An 18,927-nucleotide genomic window follows, 5' to 3' on the forward strand; every position below is an offset into this window, starting at 1 on the left:
GAAAAATAAAATATATGAAAATGAAAAAAAAATAGAGTAAGAAAAATGAAATTTTTTGAAAGTTATTAATTATTTATTATTTTAATAATTTAAATTAAAAGTTTAATCGATGGTTGTTTCATTTTGAGTTTATTTATTTATTTATTATTTTAATAATTTGAATCAAAAGCTTAATCGCTTATAAAAAAAAAAGTTATAATCGATTAAATTTACCATTTCAAAGGCTGTGTTTATTTTTCTTAAAAATTAAATTTTAATTTATTATTTAATTTTAACAATTTAAATAAAAAATTTATAGTCAATTAAATATACTGTTTTAAAGACGGTGATTATATTTTACGTATACAAGACAAATTTTAATTGATTAAAATTTTTGGACCAAAATTTCTTTGTCATTTCTATTCGGTCGAACATTAAATATCTGAAATAAAGATATTTATTATTATAATTTTCATAACAATTTTATGAAATCATTAAAATGATATGATCCAGAACATGTAAGAAACACCCATCTTGCCTGTATATAAAACATGAAGACAATTTCTTTTGCATTATCAGATTTGTTAAAATTATTTATTTTCTTTTACGCTGCAATAATGAGAAGGGAATGGGTAAAAAACATATTTTGGTCTTTTTGACTTATTTTTTTTCTTTTTGTTTGTTATACGGTGACTCTCTTTTATTTCCTGCAGTGCTATACATGTCGTGAAATCGCAGGACCAGGTCAATCGAGGTTTCGTTGCATTGGTTGTTTTAAAGTAGTCAAACATGAGTAATGATTTCTCATTTTCTTTTTTAGTTATTTTTTTTTAAATATATATATACTTATATTCCTTCTTTATGGCATTTAATATCTCAGATGGTGTACATCAATAATTCCTTGGAGATGTGATGATTGCATTCATAGGACAGAGCTGGCTGAAGAGAGTCTGCAGGAAGAAACTAAAGATGAGGTAGTGGAAGAATCTACAAAGGAGGTGGAAGAATCAGCCGAAGAGGAGGTCAATGAGGAATCTGTAAAGGAGGTGGAAGAATCTGCCGAAGAGGAGGTGGAGGAGGAGTTGAAGAAAACCAATGATTGATATCATGGAAGAATTTGACATGAATAATAGAGAATTTAGATGTATTAAGACAATTTATTTTATACAAAATATTTATATTAGAATATATGATAGACTCAATATATGATTATAATTAACTATGCTTTCAGTCTTTCGATAAACAACAATGGTGCAAACCTTTTTACTTTTGTTTTTCACGTTTAATGATTGTGCCTTTTCGATTACGGTTTTTTTAATTCCGTGTTTCTTAAATTTAGGATTCAATTCTTTTGTTTCTGTTTTGATTAGGACTATTTCATTTATATTATTGTAGAATTTCGGATGCACAAGCTACAGATTATCAAGCGTATATAAATTTCAAAGTTAAAAGTATTTTGTTAAGACTATAATATTCCAATGATCTCTTATGATTGAATTGAATCTATCTAAAATTTTACATGCTTGAAACAATTTTAGCAGATTTAAAAGGTGGTAGATGAGAGTGTGAGAGAAGTGAATCTTGACCATATAATTCAAATGAATGGTTAAGATAATGATGATAAGCGGGATATTTTGTATTTTTGTTATTTTTTCTTTGGGGCAGGAGGAGGGGGGGACAGGAATTGTGACTACTCACCCAACATAGGTTAAAGCTAAACATTGACAAGGAACTAAGCATGTTTGGTAAAGCTTTTCTTAGGAGAAAAAATCACTTATTTTTCAAACACTCTCAGGAAGTTGACAAAAATAAGGGACTATTTCTTAAAATTAAGCTAATCAACCACACGTTAAAACAACTGGGAGAGATTGTTGACTGACATGGATCAGTGAAAGGGGAAATAGAGATCAATGAGCACAGATCAATGAAAGGAGAAATAGAGATCAATGAGGGAATTAGAGAGGTCAAGCCAAGTATGGAAGGAGGTTGACAACAATTAGGTTTTTGCTGGAGCTTCAATTGTAAGTTGCACAATAGTTTTGTCAACTTGTCAGTATCACAGGTCACTCAGCTCAGGAAGATTGTTGATTTACTTGATTCCCCTTATTTCATAATCTTCCCTGGTGATCTCACAAGGATTCCCGATTCCACCAGTTCTCAGTTTTCCGAATGATCAAGATTGTAAGCATCCTTGGGAATCATGATTTGGAGAATCTTAACAACAACCAACATAAATATATATATTTTTCCCCATTATTTGGGATAACTAAATAGGTCAAAGGACGTCCTGGTATTATGCTGAAAAAGGAAAACCAATTCTTCAAAATCCATTAACACAAATCTTTTGTTAATAGTTTCACTATAATTTTTCTTTACCTCTATTTATTGGGCTTTTTCTGTCATCTGACCAACACTAGAGATTTGGGTTTGGCAGTACAATGACAACATTTGATATATATATGTTGTCAACCAGCCTAGTGGGAAAAGGCTTATGTTGTTTGCATGACTTTCCCAAGATGCCTAAACTGATGTATATGGAACCTAGTGAAAAAAAATTGTTGAGATAGATGTCTCATTTTTCTAGGCTCCAAATTATTTTTCATTTAATTGTTAGTTTCATATTACCTAATTAAACTACTTTCAGGTTTGAGATACCTTTTCATATATAGTGTGGAGGATGCAATTCAATTATTGCAAAAGGTGTTCGGTTCAATGCAGAGAAAAAACAAGTTGGAAATTATTACGCAACGAAGGTATGTTGAGGTTGACTGCGAATGCATCTGAATTTAAACTATTTTTTGGTGGAAGTGATTAAGAGCATGTTTGGATACAATCTTAGAAGTGTTTTTGAGAGTTTTTCTGTCAGAAATAATTCTTTATTTTTGATAAAGAAGTTCTTAAAAGCACTTCTAATTTGGATTTAAACAAGCTCTAATTTTATTATTTTAATATATTTAATGGTTGGACCTGATTTAAGTTTTAGAAGCCTAGCTAGGCAAATGCATACAAATAGTTATATTTTGTTTAGTTTGCCACTGTTACATGCGTGTAGAATGCCCCTTATATCTTGGTGCGTCCTCTAATAATGTTGTTCAAACTAACTTTTCTGTTGACTATTTTCTAACAAATGTTTATTGTACGTTCATTCAGATATGGAGCTTTACTATGAAGTCTGCCTACTGTAAACATGAGATTGTAATTCAGACCGATCCTAAGAATTGTGAATATGTCATTATTAGTGGGGCCCAGAAAAAAAATGAAGATTTTGATGTTGAGGATGCTGAAACTTTTGAATTACCTGCTGATGAAGGTGTGTATTGTAGTGTTGGTAAAAAAAAAATTTGCAGTTTGTGTTTCCTTTCCACTGGCTTGGAATATGTTATTGCACCCGGGAACTGTTATAGAAGCATGAAGAGCATACCATCAGATCCATAGGGTCCAATGGCTGTTTTCCATGGATTGAATTTATTTTCCTTCTAAATGTAGCAGTAGTGGTATATTTTTCCTTTTCATTTGCCTTTGATCATATCTAGCAACTGAAATGTTGTGGTTAATGTTAGCTAACTATTTTCATCTTCAATTTTATTGTACTTTATTTTAGAGAGGGGTAAGCTTGCAGATCCATTTTATCGCCTTGAACACCAGGAAGAGGATATGAAGCAAAAGAAGGAAGCTGATACCAGGCATTCAGATGACTATTCTCTCAATAAGACTCTTCGGGCCCAGCTTAGAGTATGCTCCTTGGCTATTGTTATTTGTCCTAGTTCACTTTTTGTTTGCTTTTCCATTTTCACCCAGGAGTATATTGTTTCTTCTGTACATAATATTTTCATCCTGCTCTAAAGAAAATAAACACTTTTTAATGCTTTTCCATTTTCTCAAGGTCAAAAGAAAAGAGTTTCTTAAGAAGAGAATGCTTCAAGGAAAAGAGGCCTTGGCATAAGATTACTTCCAGCTACAAAACAAGATTCTACAAATACAAATACAAATATGTATCTGTTACATTTTTATTTTGGTTCTTAATTCCTAAAATATGGTAAAAGGAAAAGTTGTACAAGCTATTTTCATGTCACATGATTCTGTGTTTAGTTATCTAATGAAATGCATTGCAGATTATATATTGAAGTAATGAGTGAGAACATGATTCTTCTAAAAAACATTGTGCCTGCAGCTAAGAACAACAAAGACACTAAATTCATCCTTTTGGACAAAGGGAAAACCATAGTAGAAAGGCATAATAAGATGTGCCCTTATGGCCGATGAAATTGCAGTAGTTCATTTTCATTTTAGGGGAGATGAGTGTGATGTGTTTTGACTCAGGTGACATAATTTGTCTTACCATACTCTAGTCACACTTACTTTGGAGTTATTATGGATCCGACAACCACTTTTTTTGCATTAAAATTTTGGATTAGGGGTAGGGCACAATCACATGCAAGATTAGAACCAATCAATAACCACAATTGTCTATCCTATCCCCCAACAAAGTCCGCATGAAAAGATATAAAACATGGGTAATTCCTTTCATGCCATCTTTTGAGTGAGGGTTTTGGTGCTCTTCAATAAAGATCTGGACACTTGTTTTAGTTGATCACATCATGGTTGCCTTAGAATTTTTGACCAAATCTCATTAACTCAAATGCAGTAACATGTATCCACACATAGTTTAGTGGCTAATTGAGTATGGGATGTTGCCATGCATGAGGTTCACATCAAAGTGGTAGGGAATAATTTTTTATGCTTGTTCGTGTGTATTCTCCAGATCAACTAGAGTTGATGCTTTCACCAAACTTCTATCATAACTTTAATTCCTTCATCTCATTAGCAAGTTAGGGTTTTTTTTAGATATTAATTACCTCATGACTTAAGGGAGAGTATTAGACTGAAATGTGACTATTTTTTGTTAGGTCGGTATGAGTTTAGTGTATGGTTAAGTTGTTTAGGGGTGAATGGTGATAGGTGGTATAAATACATATGAAAGAAAAGGATGTTGCATTATAAATTCGAATTGTTTTTTTTTTTTTTTTAATTTTGAAATTAAAAAAAGTGCTAATCGGGTTATAATTTTGAAATTTAGATACTATATTAAAAATTATTTTTATACTAAGTAAATTTCTCCTCTTTATTTTTTTTATTATTATATTTGGTTTGCATTAACAAATTTAGATGAGTGAAAGATAAATGGATAAAAACATAAAGTGACTCATTCACTGTTTAATATCCCTCAAACTTAATAACTTGTCTGAAAATACTGTGAAAATATTTTCGATACATCAATGCATTTAATATTAAATGACAAATAATATTTGTTATTTTTAAATTATGATTTATAATTTATAAAAAATACCTTATTGATACTTATTATAAAGAAAATAAGTTTGGATGGATAACCATTTTTTTAATTTTTATTTTTATATTAGATATTATTATCCTTAAATTTAATAAAAAAAATTAAAAAAAATTCAAAAGTAAATATATAAATGTACGAAGAACCTCTTTTCCTATTAATAATTTATAATATTGATAAAATATTTTTTTATAATATTATATTTTATCAATTGATGATATAATAATATGTTGTTTAATGTGATTATTATTATTATTTTAGTAATAATTCAATCCAAATCAAATATAATTAAATTAGATTAATTTGGATCGAGACTGAAAGACTAAAAGAAAATCAAATTAATTTAAAAAAATTAAAATTAATTAGATTAGGTAAGATGAAATCAAATCCAATACCATTCAATTATGCCTACACTTAGCGTCAACAATAAGCAGAGCACTCCCATTAAATCTGCCTATTTTTCAAGATTTAGCTGTTAACATACTACTACCAATACAAAAGTTAACTTTTAAGTAAATGTGGACAATTTTTTTTATTCTTAATTTCTTATCAAATTAAACTCTATATTAAGTACTACTGAAAATGAATTGTATATTATTTTAATCTAAAATTTAATTTATCAAAACAAAATTTGCATATAACGAAAGTTAATATAATAAATAAGGATGGATAATGTTTTTTTTTTTTAAGAGTAAGACGGGTTATATGTAATATTTTGTTAATAAGTTTGATAAGGTCGTTATGTGTAATCTCAGATAGAATTTAATCAAAATTTGATAATATATAAGAGACAAAATTGAAGTCAAGAAACTTAATTACATAACATAAGTTTTAACATTATATATAGTTCAATAAAAAAATTATTATATAAACTAAAAGTAATTTATATTTTAATATATATATATATATATATATATATATATTAAAACAAATAATATTAATAAACACAATATTATGTATATGTCTTTGAAAAGTATTACCAATTAAATTAAAAACTTATTATCACTAGTCATTAAAAACATGTACAACTATTACGTACAACAATTGAAACATCTGTTTAAATTGAGAAAGTTTGAAATGTAACTCTAATTTATTCTTGAATATATTGATTTTAATTTTAAAAATTCTATGTCCATCAAATATATTTTTTAAAATAATTTAATAAAAATCAAATTGTGTTTCAATTAATGACTTATCGATTCAATCTTTAATTTATTAAATGAATATTTTTTTCAATTTAATAATTGATCTAATTTTTTTTTGAATATTAACTACATCCAACGCAATCTAATCTTAGGTTTGTTTAAAGATTAATCTTAAATATGTTGACATGTATTACTGTATATGATTTTAACAAAATCATACTTTAATAATGGCAAACTTTAGGATATCTATAATTTTATTCATATCAACTATATTAATTTATATCATGTGATGCTTTAAACAAACAAAATATATAACTAAAAAGGATATTTATGTAATATTTTCCTAAATTTATATATTGAAAAATTAATTATTAAAAAATATTAAGGGTTCATTTGCAGTTTTGCACGTGAGCCATTTAACAATGTGACTCACCTAGTATCCACCTACTTAAAAAGTAAATGACTTTTTTTTTTCTCTTAAGTATCTTGATTGAAACAACTTTCAACTCTAATCATTTTCTACTCATTTTTTCTCTACTATTTCTTTTTTACATCACTTCTCTATTCCTTTCCTTCTCCTTATTTTTTCCAAAGAGAAAAAAAAAAATAAAGAAAGATTGAAAACAATGACCTTAATTTATTTCCCCTGAAAATGACATGAATGTAACCATGACTAAGCATTTGTCTGTTTTAGTGTAAAAAAAATTAAAAAAAAAAATGCTTTGGTCTGTTTTCATATATAAATATGAATGAGAAACTAATTTGAGAAGAGTGGAAATGAAATTAAGAAGGCACTGAATGCAGTCCGTGACCCAAGGACTCTTTAAAGAATAGGGACTAAGAAAATGCATTGAAACTGTTAATTGTAATTAATATATCTTAAATTTAAATTTTTATTAAAATATTCATATAATTAAATGCATTAAGATCACTAATATGAGAAATTGGTCGGTGTCTCTTTCTTAATAAATTGAAGGTATAAAAGAAATCTATTAATTAATACAAATAAAAAGATGGTTATGTTTCTTATATTTAAGAGAAAAAAAATTGTACTTTTGTTTCTTATAAATAAAAATGAAGGTAGTATGATGTACTAGTACAATACTTGAATTCTAACATGATAATAAATAGGAAATTATTCTCACAATATTTTATATTCTATTTATACTTGTACAATTGTATAAAAAAAATCTATACTTGTGCAACCACAAATAAAATTTAATTTTTTATTAATAAAAGAATTACATAATAATAAAATTTGAATATAAATTTTTTTTGCATATTATACTAATTTCTTTATCATTACTCAATTTCAATTGTTCATTGCGCTTTCATTTTAATAACTTAAATCGATAAAAATTGTTTCATTTTCTTTTTCTAGATATCATTGGACTAAAATGAGCTTTCAAATATTTTTTTATTTTTACATAGGCTTATGTTATATTAATAATACATTATTATTATAATTTTTTTTAAAAAAATATCTTTAATTATTTTTATTTTCTAATTTCTTGACTTTAGAATTCCTTGTCTTTGATGTTTATTTTTTTTTTCAAGCATTCACCTCCTTTTCACAAACACCAAGATTCTCTTTTCTAAGGATGTCAAGTAAATTTGTACTTATGGATAATATTTGAACTCGTTTTGACTTTGACAGGAAATACATAATTTGATCGGATACAAACGCATGTATAAGTAATATCTAATTATTAAATCAGGTACGAGAACATGGATGAGTATACACATAGTCGCACCGTAACCCTACCTACTTTAAATTTTTATAAACTTAATTTATTTCTTTTAAAATTTACTTGACATTTATATAATTCTTACTCTATTTCAAATTTATGTCAAACAAAATTTAATTATTGTACCTTGTATTTAATGTAGGAAACAATGAAGATAGAGCAAAAGTTATGCTTTAAAGAATGATAAAGTTAAAAGTGAAAAAATAGAATTTAAAAAGTATAAAGACGATGTGTGACTATCTTGATTATTGGAGAAAGAAATAAAAACCAAAAAATGAGAAAGAAAAAAAAATGATTAGAGAGATGAACTATAAAACTAAAAAAAAAAAAACATGAAAAAATGGATGAATAAAAATTAATATCTTATTAGTTATTTATTTTCCATTATTAAATAATGACCTATTTAATTATCTATTTATAATCTATACATGTAAGCAGAATTCTTTTCACTTTCCTATATATTATGTCCACTCACACCTCAACCCTGGGCCAAATCAGGTTTTTGACAGCCCAGCCCAACTAAATGGCTACATGGCAGATTGGGATAGCCACGCTCACTGTGGATGTTGGGTTAGTCCCTTCTGACAGGCCCAAAACTTAAGCACTGTTAACTGATAAGGATTAAGGCAAAATCTAATTCGAACACAGTAACACGAAAACAACAACATTTTTCTTCCTGCAAGTTTCTTAAGGAATTTAGTTTATCGCTTAAATATATTTTAAAGTATTATAGTATTAAGTAATTTTTTTATTTTTATAAATTAAAAATATTTGTTTTATTTTATTATAATATGACACTTGGCACTTGTTAATGTATGTGATATTGTATTATATTAACATATGATATTTTAAAATATTTTTAAGATGTTTAAAATAAATTCTATTTATTTTATTTCTATTTATCTATGTTAAAATGAATATTAAGAATCAAAATTAATGATTTTATACTTCAAAAGAATAAAAAAATCAAATAAAAATATTTTGTAAAAGACTAAATCTACAACTTTAGATAAAAAAATAAGGATTATTTTTATAAGGATCAAAGTTAAAAATATTCATTTTATAAAAATCAAAAATGTATTTAAGTCTTTTTACCTATTATTATTGTAAAAAGTTTTAGTAGGAATGGAAAAACGGATCAATTTACTCTGATTATGACCTACAAAAAAAGGAATCAACTCACCTACCTTGTGACACCTTCCAACTCATTCATCAATACTTATAATAGTTAATAAATAAATTCTAACTGCTATAAAAAAAACTTTAATATAAAAGAAAATTATAATGACCCGACAGGCCATTATATGTATTACTAAATAATTACTGTGTAGTGAAAGACTAAACAATATACATTAGAATAAACATTTATAATATAGTCAATGACTAATATCCTGTACATAGAAATCATATACAAAATATAGTACTAATAGTAAAATAAACCTAAATGTTAGTTGGTATTTATTTTACTTATTATGCTTTGGGGTAAACGGGTATCATGTCACAACCTTGGCCCATCTCAACTTGCTTTCAATCCATTTTTAACAAATTAAAGTGAGTTCATGGGTTGAAAACATCAAACCAACCTTCCAAAAAAAAATAGGTTAAAATGAATGGTTCAATCTATTTTTTCACTCCTAAGTTTTATAATATTAATTAATTAAAAATCATAATAAATATCATTTTAAGATAATTATTATAAAGGTTTAACAAATTAAATTGTGATTAGATGAGAAAAAATTATATAAACTATTATCTCTTTCATAATTATTAAGTGTATAGCTCAAAAATAGATTTGATATTTAAACCATCTTTTGCTTGCCATATACTCATTAATTACTTAGTTGTAAGAAGAATTAAATATCTTTGTAGATCTTATAGTTTAATTAATTTTATCTTTTTAGTTTTTATAATTAAAAATATTTTATTTTAATTCTTATATATGCCATTTTATATTTTTTTAGTCCATAAAATTTCATAAATTTTAATTTTTAGACTCTAACAAAAGAATAAAAATTAATATGATATGTGTAAATATTAAAATAGAATATTTTCAATCATAAGAACTAAAAAATAAAAATAAAATTATAAAAATTAAAATAAAGTATTTTTAAATATAAAAATTAAAAGGTAAAATTTAACAAAACTAGCTTAAGGTTATTTAACCATCTATGAATCTCTTTGATATACAATGCCTCAACATGTAACATTTTTATTAATTATGACATTGATATAAAATATCTATTTTTGAAAGGAGTGGTTAATCTCCAAGTGATGTAGGGACCATGAGCACATTATTTTACCAACATAGTATATGTTAATACGATGACATAATTCAAATCTTAAATAATATCATGTCATTGGTCTTTCGTTCATAGTGGGATAAACTAACCTAAATGGTCAAGTGAAGGAGACCCACATATCCACTTCTCCTTCCGGGTCTTACTATCACTTTTGACTTGAGCTATTTTTTCTCTCGGGAATAGATAGCTTGTTTGCCAAGTCTACCTATCAAAAGAAAACCATATTCAACCTACTTACTCTTACTCTCTCGTCCATTTCTCTCAATAATCTATTATTAACAATTTCATCTCAATTATTTTTATTGTAAAAAATGTTAGAGTTTGTAAATTCATAATTTGTCTCAAACAATAAAAAGAAAAAAATATTTAAAAATATTCAAGATATACTCTTACCTGCTTGTTCGGTTAATTCAATGACTTTTTTTTTTCGGTTAATTCAATGACTTTTTTCATTACTTTATGAAATAAAACTATTTTTTAATTGTTCATCCATAAATTCTACAAAAATATTAGAATGTTTATAAACATTTACAACTCCTACAATAACGATACTTTTCAATTCACACAATTCAAATTTTTTTTTGCCTTCAATTTTTCGAGGCTTACCCACTTTTAATAATTCTGTAAACCCCATATATATTATAAGTTGAATCACTAATTATGGTTGGTAAACTTCTACTATTTAGATGGACTTCAATCATAAATTCATAATAACTGGAAAAATGAATGTAACAGATTTTTCTAAATTTTTTTATATAAGAAGAAAATGTTAACTAAACAACGAAAATGAAGACAAACAAAAACAAGAAAGGCCATTGAACTGATCTGATCGGAGAAACTTTGAAACGTGGAAGCAAGTATAAGATAAGCAAATTATGTAGGCCCATCCCAGACCACAGCAGTATCAACGTGTTATTTGTGGCGTATATAAATCCTCCATCCAATTTCCAATCTTCCAAACTCACTGCATCCACAATAAATACCTGATACATAACCGCTAACATATAAATATAAATCATATCTCATATTACCATTGTAAATTAAATTAAACTAAATATAAGAAAAAATTGTGGTCTAAAATTGAAGGAGATAGCAGGTGAAGTTCTCAAGATTTTTCTCCCACAGGCCAAAGCCAAGTTGAACTGGCATGGCCACTGTTGCAACCAGAGGAATTGGAGTAGGAGTGACAAAGCTCCAACCCCACAAACCAAAGCACAACAAGTCCTTGTTCCTTGGCCAGAGGCTTAGGATTAGACCCTCTGGGGAGGCTCAATGCGGTGCAAGTTTCAGTGTCTCAAACCCAAAAGTGGTTCAAGTTTTTGCACTAGGGGGTGAATGGGTTGACACAGTTCACAACCTCTTTGTGGGTGTTGGGGTTGGACTTCCTTGCAGTGTGATGCAGTGTGGTGATGTGATCTATAGGAGCACTCTTCCCCGGTCTAGTGGCTTGACACTTACTGTCCCTGGGGTGGTTCTGGCTTTGGGGACTCTATCTTATCTTTGGGCCACACCTGGTGTAGCACCTGGTTTCTTTGACATGTTTGTTCTTGCTTTTGTTGAGAGGTTGTTCAGACCTACTTACAAAAAGGTATTGAGTTCAAGTTTAAATTTTTAATTTATTTTATAAATATTGTTTCTGGTGCTGATTTAGTAGTTGTTGATGAGAATTGTTTATGGTGGTAGGATGATTTTGTTCTGGGGAAGAAGTTGGGGGAGGGGTCATTTGGAGTGGTATATAGAGTGTCACTGGCCAACAAGCCCTCTTCAAAGGTATTATTTTAAATTCTATTTGGAAGCTCCTAAAATATTTGAAAATGAATAAGAAAATTCTCACTTGTTCATTTGGACTTGCTGATTCTTGTTTGCATTTTTTATGAACTACTTCACATGAACATAAGTTGATTTCAAGATAACCATTAATTTTCAATAATGAAGCACAGACACTGGTGTGACATGTTTCTGACACTGACACTCACACAACACATGTCTCCCCAGTTGTCTCGTTAAAAAATTGTTTTTGTTGGCTCAAATGTTTGAGCTGACACCAGTATAGGTTAGACAATTAAAGGATACTGGTAATATAAAAAACAAATTCAATTTTTTAAACATCCATAATAGTCAGATTGAGATATAATACAAAATCTAATGTCTGCTGGTATTTATATTTTTGGGAAACTCTTGATCATATGGAGAAAGTGAACGTACAGATATTCATTGTCAATTCAAATCTTTTGCCATTTTCATGTTTTATCCCTTTTGTCATGTGGTGTCCTATAATATGAACATTAGTTATATTGAAGTGCCCTTGTCCATGCCATGTCTGTGTTAGTGTTATTTTTGCTTATAAATTTGGGGTATATGTATTGTTTTTACTCATGAATTATGATTGCTTTTAGTCTCATGGTTTGAGGAAACAAAATTAGATTTCTACATGTTGGTATGGCATATGTGCTTGTGAGGTTTCACTGTCTTAGACAGCTTGAATTATATAATCATGACTTATGGTTCTTTTTGGTTCTCACTGGAAGGAAGGTGACTTAGTCTTGAAGAAGGCAACTGAATATGGTGCTGTAGAAATTTGGATGAACGAGCGTGTACGAAGAGCTTGTGCAAACAGCTGTGCAGATTTCGTTTATGGTTTTCTTGAGGTGTTGCTCTGTTAAAACTAATACTACTACCTAACAAATTTTGGGCATCAGTGTTGTACTTGTATGGGAAATCAAAGACATTCTCATCACATTATTTAAAGTTGTAGTTTCAGTCTCAACAACTAAAAAAGTTGTTGCATATTGTTTGCAGAGCTCTTCAAAGAAGGCTGCTGAATACTGGATTATATGGCGGTTTGAAGGAGATTCCACCCTAGCTGACTTGTTGCAGAATAGAGAGTTTCCATATAATGTTGGTACTCTATTTAATCAGCCTGGTTTTACTTGATAAATTGTCATGTTATAGTATTTTAACCTTAAATTTTCTAATGATGCTTTTATCAGCTGTTTTACATTTAAGAAAGAAAGTATTACCCAATTTGGATTAGCTTGTAGATTATGGGAGCTTTTCAGTTGTTAAACCTTATCAAAATTGAAATTAACTTATGTGAGAAGTTTGATTCATTTTTCCATCTTGATTCATTTTATTTTCATTTTATTTTATGTTTGTAAGTGTTCATTGAGAGTTTTATCCAAACTGTTCTATACTCTATTTCCTAGTGCAAGGAACTTGGGGGGTGGGGGTATTCATACATCCATGTTCATTATTAATTAGTGAGGAGGTGTTTCACATTCTTGAACTAATCTCCACTATGCTTTTGAACTCAAGCCTTTTGTTTGTTCTCACATTCTATCTGAATTTTATGCTCCCATGGTAAATCATGATTGCTTAAAGTCTGCATATCAGACCAAATGATGGTGCCACAAATTTCAGGTTGAAACATTGATTTTGGGTGAGGTCCAAGACTTGCCCAAAGGATTGGAAAGAGAAAATAGAATCATTCAAACAATCATGAGGCAGATATTGTTTGCACTTGATGGTCTTCACTCAACTGGTATTGTGCATAGGGATATTAAGCCACAGAACATTATTTTCTCTGAAGGTAAAGAATCTAAAGATTGCATAACTTTGTCCAATGAAGAAAGATCCTTAATCTAAATTAAGATCACATTTTTAAACCATGGGAATCAGAGTCTCGGACATTCAAAATCATTGATCTTGGAGCTGCAACAGATCTGCGAGTTGGCATCAACTACATTCCTAAAGAGTTTCTTTTGGATCCAAGGTATCTTCTTTGACATTAATAACACAGGTAGCCAAGTGACTTTGAGCTTAATCCCCTCTGGAAGTTTCTGTTTCATGTGCATAATCAATTCATTTGGAGGAAGCTTTTCATTTTAATTTATTTCTATTTGTTCAAATTTGTCCCTAGAAGAAATTGAAATAGATTTCATAAAGACACTAATATTTGATTTTGTCTAGATTTGACATAAATGTTCTTAGCTTTAAATGAAAATGTATATTATACAGGTGATCGGTTGCTTCAGCATATTGGGTTTGAATTTCTACAAAGTTGTTCTTTTATATTCTAGACCCTTTTGAGGTTGCTAATAAAAGTGGGAGTATTATATCACCAGAACAAGAATCAATGTAATCACTGACAAGCATTGTCATGTATAATGCTTGAAGAAAAGTTTAGGAAATTGAATGTAGAAGTTCAGAAAATTTTATGTACTAATTGAAATGTTTCTCATGTAGCCCTATATAAGTAAATTGTTGGGACTACAGGAAAGGGGGAGTTAGTTAATAGTTAGTTAGTTAGTTAATTAGAGGTCTTAATTAGATATCAATAGGGGAAGAAGGATAGAAGGGTTCATTCATATTTGTTCATTTTGTAGATTGAGCATTAGCTTTTTGTGAAAGGTGAATCTTCTGTGAAGGGTAAACACTTGAAGGAGAGGTTTCTCTCCTATGCCTTGTTCTTTTCAACCTACTCAATAAAATCACAACAGAATTGTAATTTATTTTGCTCTTAAAGGTGACAATGAAAGTATTAGCCTGTTATGTGAATAGCCTCATTCAATTTAATTGTCAACCAGAATACCATTAGAATGTCTTTGACTACAATAGGATGTTTCTTTAGTTATAACTTGTCAGATATTATTAGACTGGTTTAAGTTACCTCTTTCATTTGATGACTGATAAAAAGGGGCAACCCAGTCAGCAAAGCTCATTCCATGGAGGGGTCTAGGGGGAAAGGTTGGATCCATTATAGGTCAATTGTATGCAGCTTTACCTTTCATTTGATGACTAATATCACTGCAAAATTTAGATATAAGTTTGAACAACCCAGCTCTAAATGCTTCCAGAGTTGATTAACTGAATGAGAAAATGAAGATTAAGTTTAGTCATCATCGAGTTCATTGACAACACTAAGAAGATATAAGTATTGTGTGTAAATTATATATTCTCATTGAATCCATGTCTTTGTTAGACACATGATATTCAACTATAGGCAATTCATAATGTGTACAATCCTTCCATTTCAGATATGCTGCACCAGAGCAGTACATCATGAGCACGCAAACTCCGTCAGCGCCCTCAGTTCCAGTTGCAACTGCACTTTCCCCAGTCTTGTGGCAGGTTAAATATTTCCTACGAATTATCCCTGGTCAATTAGCACACATATAGCTTCCTTTATCTTGTAATGATATTGGCTTTAGTTGCTTATGATTGTTTTCATGTTTCAAACAGTTGAATTTGCCTGACAGGTTTGATATCTATAGTGCTGGTTTAATCTTCCTTCAAATGGTAAGTATCTAATAATGATGAAACTGAGAACTTGCTTCTGTTCCTATTATTCGAATTAATCATTCAATATCTCATATTTGTAATCTATTTCATACGAATATTATGTGTATTAATATAAATCACTTTGATGATAATGAAAACTGCTTATTAGTATTTTTAAAGTTGAAATGAGTTTGGTTATGTATTTACACTTTGTTGGATCTTGGTTGTGTTGATCAATTAAAGTACTCGTAGAATAGTTTTTCATAATTCTGGACCAAGTTTTAATCGGGTGAAACATTTAAAAAGTGGCAAAGGGTGATCCAACCAACTATATGATCAAGCTGGTATTTTGAAGTGCTTACAGTTTATACCATTCTCTTATAGGCATTCCCCAGTTTACGCTCTGATAATAGCCTCATACAATTCAACCGTCAATTAAAGAGATGTGACTATGACTTGGTTGCATGGAGAAAAACTGTAGAGCCTCGATGTGGCCCTGAACTGAGGAAAGGCTTTGAGATGTTGGATTTGGATGGTGGAATAGGATGGGAACTTCTGAAATCAATGGTAAGGTACAAAGCAAGACAACGACTGAGTGCAAAATCAGCATTAGCTCATCCTTATTTTGACAGAGAAGGCTTGTTGGCATTGTCTTTCATGCAAACACTGAGGCTGCAGCTCCTACGTGCAACTCAGCAGGACTATGGAGAAGCTGCCAAGTGGATTACTAACCTAATGGCAAAATCAGGGACACAGAAAGATGGTGGATTCACTGAAGCACAGCTTCAGGAACTGAGAGTATGTATCTCAATTCTGTGATCACTTTCTGTTACATTTATCAGGATTTGAATCTTCTCATGTTAACAAGTAATTACAAGAGAGAAAGGCACAAAAACATATCTAATGGACCCTATACAGATAATGGTCAGTCCTATCATAATTGTTTTTGTGTCTTTTTCTCTCATGAGGCCTGATTAGGTAAAGTTCTCCAAAAACACTTCTGGAAAAGAAAAATAGGACAAAAAAGTAAAATAAGTTTTTTCGTAAGTTAAAATTAACTTATGAACAAGTTAATTTGTAGAAGCTTTCTCTTATTAGTTTCTCTAAAATTTTATTTTTAACTTGTATAAGTTAGATTTAGCTTATGGAAAAATTTATTTTGATTTTTTTTTCTATTTATTTTTTCCTAAAGGTGCTTTTCGAAAATTTTATCCAAATAGACCCATTATGTTATTTATTAGGGTTAAATATATTGTGTCCCTACAAAGGGCAGTGTTCACTTTTTAGTCTCTCATTTATGTAATGTGTCATGTGTGGGTCCTATTTTCAAACAAGAGGCTAAAAAGAGACAACTTTTATTGTGAAATACTAGGATCACACTTGACAGTTGACACATTTCTATAAAGAAGAGACTACAAGAAGATGATTTTATTAAGAATTGAAAGCAGTCATTTCTATATTTACAAATACTAAAAACATATTTAACACTAATAAAGTTAGTGCAAAGAGAATCCAAATACCAATTATCATCTTAAATCACTCTTTTCATGATGTAGGAAATTGAGCCTAAAATTTCAAAGAAAGCTAATGCACAGAGAAATGCTCTAGCTTCAGCCCTTAAACTTCAGAGGAAGATTATAAGAACCTTAAATGAGAGTATGGATGAGCTCAACAGACGCAGGAAAAGCTTTTGGTGGAGCAGATGGATCCCAAGAGAGGAATGAAAATTGTAAATACTAAAAAGTAAATACCCATTTTTCTTTCCAAAATTTTTGTTTATAGTCTGTATATCAAAGTTAGATATCATATTCAGATATAACAATGTTCAATATCAATTTTTTTTTTAAAAAAAAAAAAACTAACTGGAATTTTATATTGTTTACCATAAACTAACTGGAATCTGATGGATGCATACCTGGAATCTTTTGACTGCACGTGCAACCATATTTATATAATATATTTTTATATTGTTAACAGAAATCGTGGTAAAAAAAATGTTATGGCACTTTCCTTAAAGTTTCTTCTAGCCAGCTGTGCATCAAGGATAAATCAAACCTCATTGTTGTCCATAGACTCAAGAGCAGGAAAAGAAATGGTCACTTCTTAAGTGTTATCCTACCCCATTTCTTGCTTTATTCAGAAGGAAAGTTTGTTCTAATTTTCAATGGAGGATATGATATGGGGTGCACTTTCATGAGTGGCTAATGGGCCTGATTAATTTTTCTTTTGCCTGGTTACAACCTGTGAATTTTTCTCCCTGCAAAATGATAATTGATAATTGTTCAATGTTTTAGTGTTTGGTATTTTGTGAGTTTCAAAATTTTTGCAGAGAATAAGTTACATATTGATTAAATGAAGATTTAAGATTAATAAATTAATTGGATAAGATTCTATTTGAGCACCAGAAATTGGATGTTATTGACACTTCAGTCTCTCCAAGCAAGAAATTTTTTTAAAAAAAATCATGAATGTATAAAACATTATTTACTTTAGTCTAAAATTTGAAATAAAATGTTGGACTTAAATGATAATATTAATTTCCCTCAAAAAATGATAATATTAACATTCTTCAGAGTCTAAAATGATGATAACTAATTAAGTTTAAAGACTTGTACTAAACAATTGGAATTTTTAAGGATTTATATTTATATTTTTTTTTTGAAGATAGACTGTTTAAAATAAATTTTAAAAAATTTTAAAAATGACATAAGTAATGAAACCTTAAAAAAAATCATAGAAGTATTGATATAATTTTTTTCTAAAAGGAGTCTAAAGCAAATACTTTATAATGCTAATAAACCCATAATATATGGTTTTGTGGCTTCATGTCAAGAAAAACTATTTATGATAAGTTGCCCAAATCAAATACTCACAGCCCAATAAGCCACTATTCTTACACACGGCATATCTTCAGAAATAAAAATGCTTCAAAATGCCATCAATTAATTAATTATTCAAGAGCTTATTTAACATGTCCTTCACACAATAGTCCTTTGAATTTAAAGCACCGACAGTGCTGAAATTTGAAATTTTAATTTACAAGAGCAAGGTTAAACTCTACTACATAACTATAAAAGCCTTCTTCACACAAAGTCGTGAACTAAGCTTCTATTTAGATAATTTTTCCA

At 29.1% G+C, this 18,927-nt stretch overlaps 2 protein-coding genes across 5 annotated transcripts; both read left to right on the forward strand.

Annotated features, from left to right (window-relative positions):
• Positions 1 to 429: 429 nt before the first annotated feature.
• LOC109815870 (uncharacterized) lies at positions 430 to 4,110 on the forward strand. 3 transcript variants are annotated; one of them, XR_014430803.1, is made up of 5 exons: positions 430 to 611; positions 693 to 772; positions 860 to 3,289; positions 3,581 to 3,711; positions 3,863 to 4,110. XR_014430803.1 is itself a non-coding variant. In XM_083067151.1 (3 exons), the coding sequence occupies exons 1-3, from the start codon at positions 3,022 to 3,024 to the stop codon at positions 3,920 to 3,922; spliced, it is 459 nt and encodes a 152-aa protein (XP_082923277.1). In that variant the 5' UTR covers positions 3,007 to 3,021; the 3' UTR covers positions 3,923 to 4,056. The 3 variants fall into 3 exon arrangements, 2 of the variants coding, with proteins under 2 accessions (XP_082923277.1, XP_082923276.1); XM_083067151.1 differs by lacking the exons at positions 430 to 611; positions 693 to 772 and having other exon boundaries at positions 3,007 to 3,289; positions 3,863 to 4,056; XM_083067150.1 differs by lacking the exons at positions 430 to 611; positions 693 to 772; positions 3,863 to 4,110 and having other exon boundaries at positions 3,007 to 3,289; positions 3,581 to 3,856.
• A 7,459-nt stretch (positions 4,111 to 11,569) lies between these two features.
• STN7 (Serine/Threonine kinase domain protein) lies at positions 11,570 to 18,092 on the forward strand. Of its 2 annotated transcripts, XM_020380694.3 has the most exons (11): positions 11,570 to 12,107; positions 12,203 to 12,289; positions 13,048 to 13,167; positions 13,319 to 13,417; positions 13,940 to 14,108; positions 14,198 to 14,291; positions 15,556 to 15,649; positions 15,761 to 15,817; positions 16,184 to 16,597; positions 17,356 to 17,542; positions 17,777 to 18,092. In XM_020380694.3, the coding sequence occupies exons 1-10, from the start codon at positions 11,667 to 11,669 to the stop codon at positions 17,521 to 17,523; spliced, it is 1,743 nt and encodes a 580-aa protein (XP_020236283.1). In that variant the 5' UTR covers positions 11,570 to 11,666; the 3' UTR covers positions 17,524 to 17,542; positions 17,777 to 18,092. The 2 variants fall into 2 exon arrangements, with proteins under 2 accessions (XP_020236283.1, XP_020236282.1); XM_020380693.3 differs by lacking the exon at positions 17,777 to 18,092 and having other exon boundaries at positions 17,356 to 17,667.
• Positions 18,093 to 18,927: the final 835 nt, after the last annotated feature.

The sequence above is a fragment of the Cajanus cajan genome, chromosome 11 (assembly GCF_000230855.2).
Source record: "Cajanus cajan strain Asha chromosome 11, NIPB_CcT2T_4, whole genome shotgun sequence".
Classification (NCBI taxonomy): domain Eukaryota; kingdom Viridiplantae; phylum Streptophyta; class Magnoliopsida; order Fabales; family Fabaceae; genus Cajanus; species Cajanus cajan.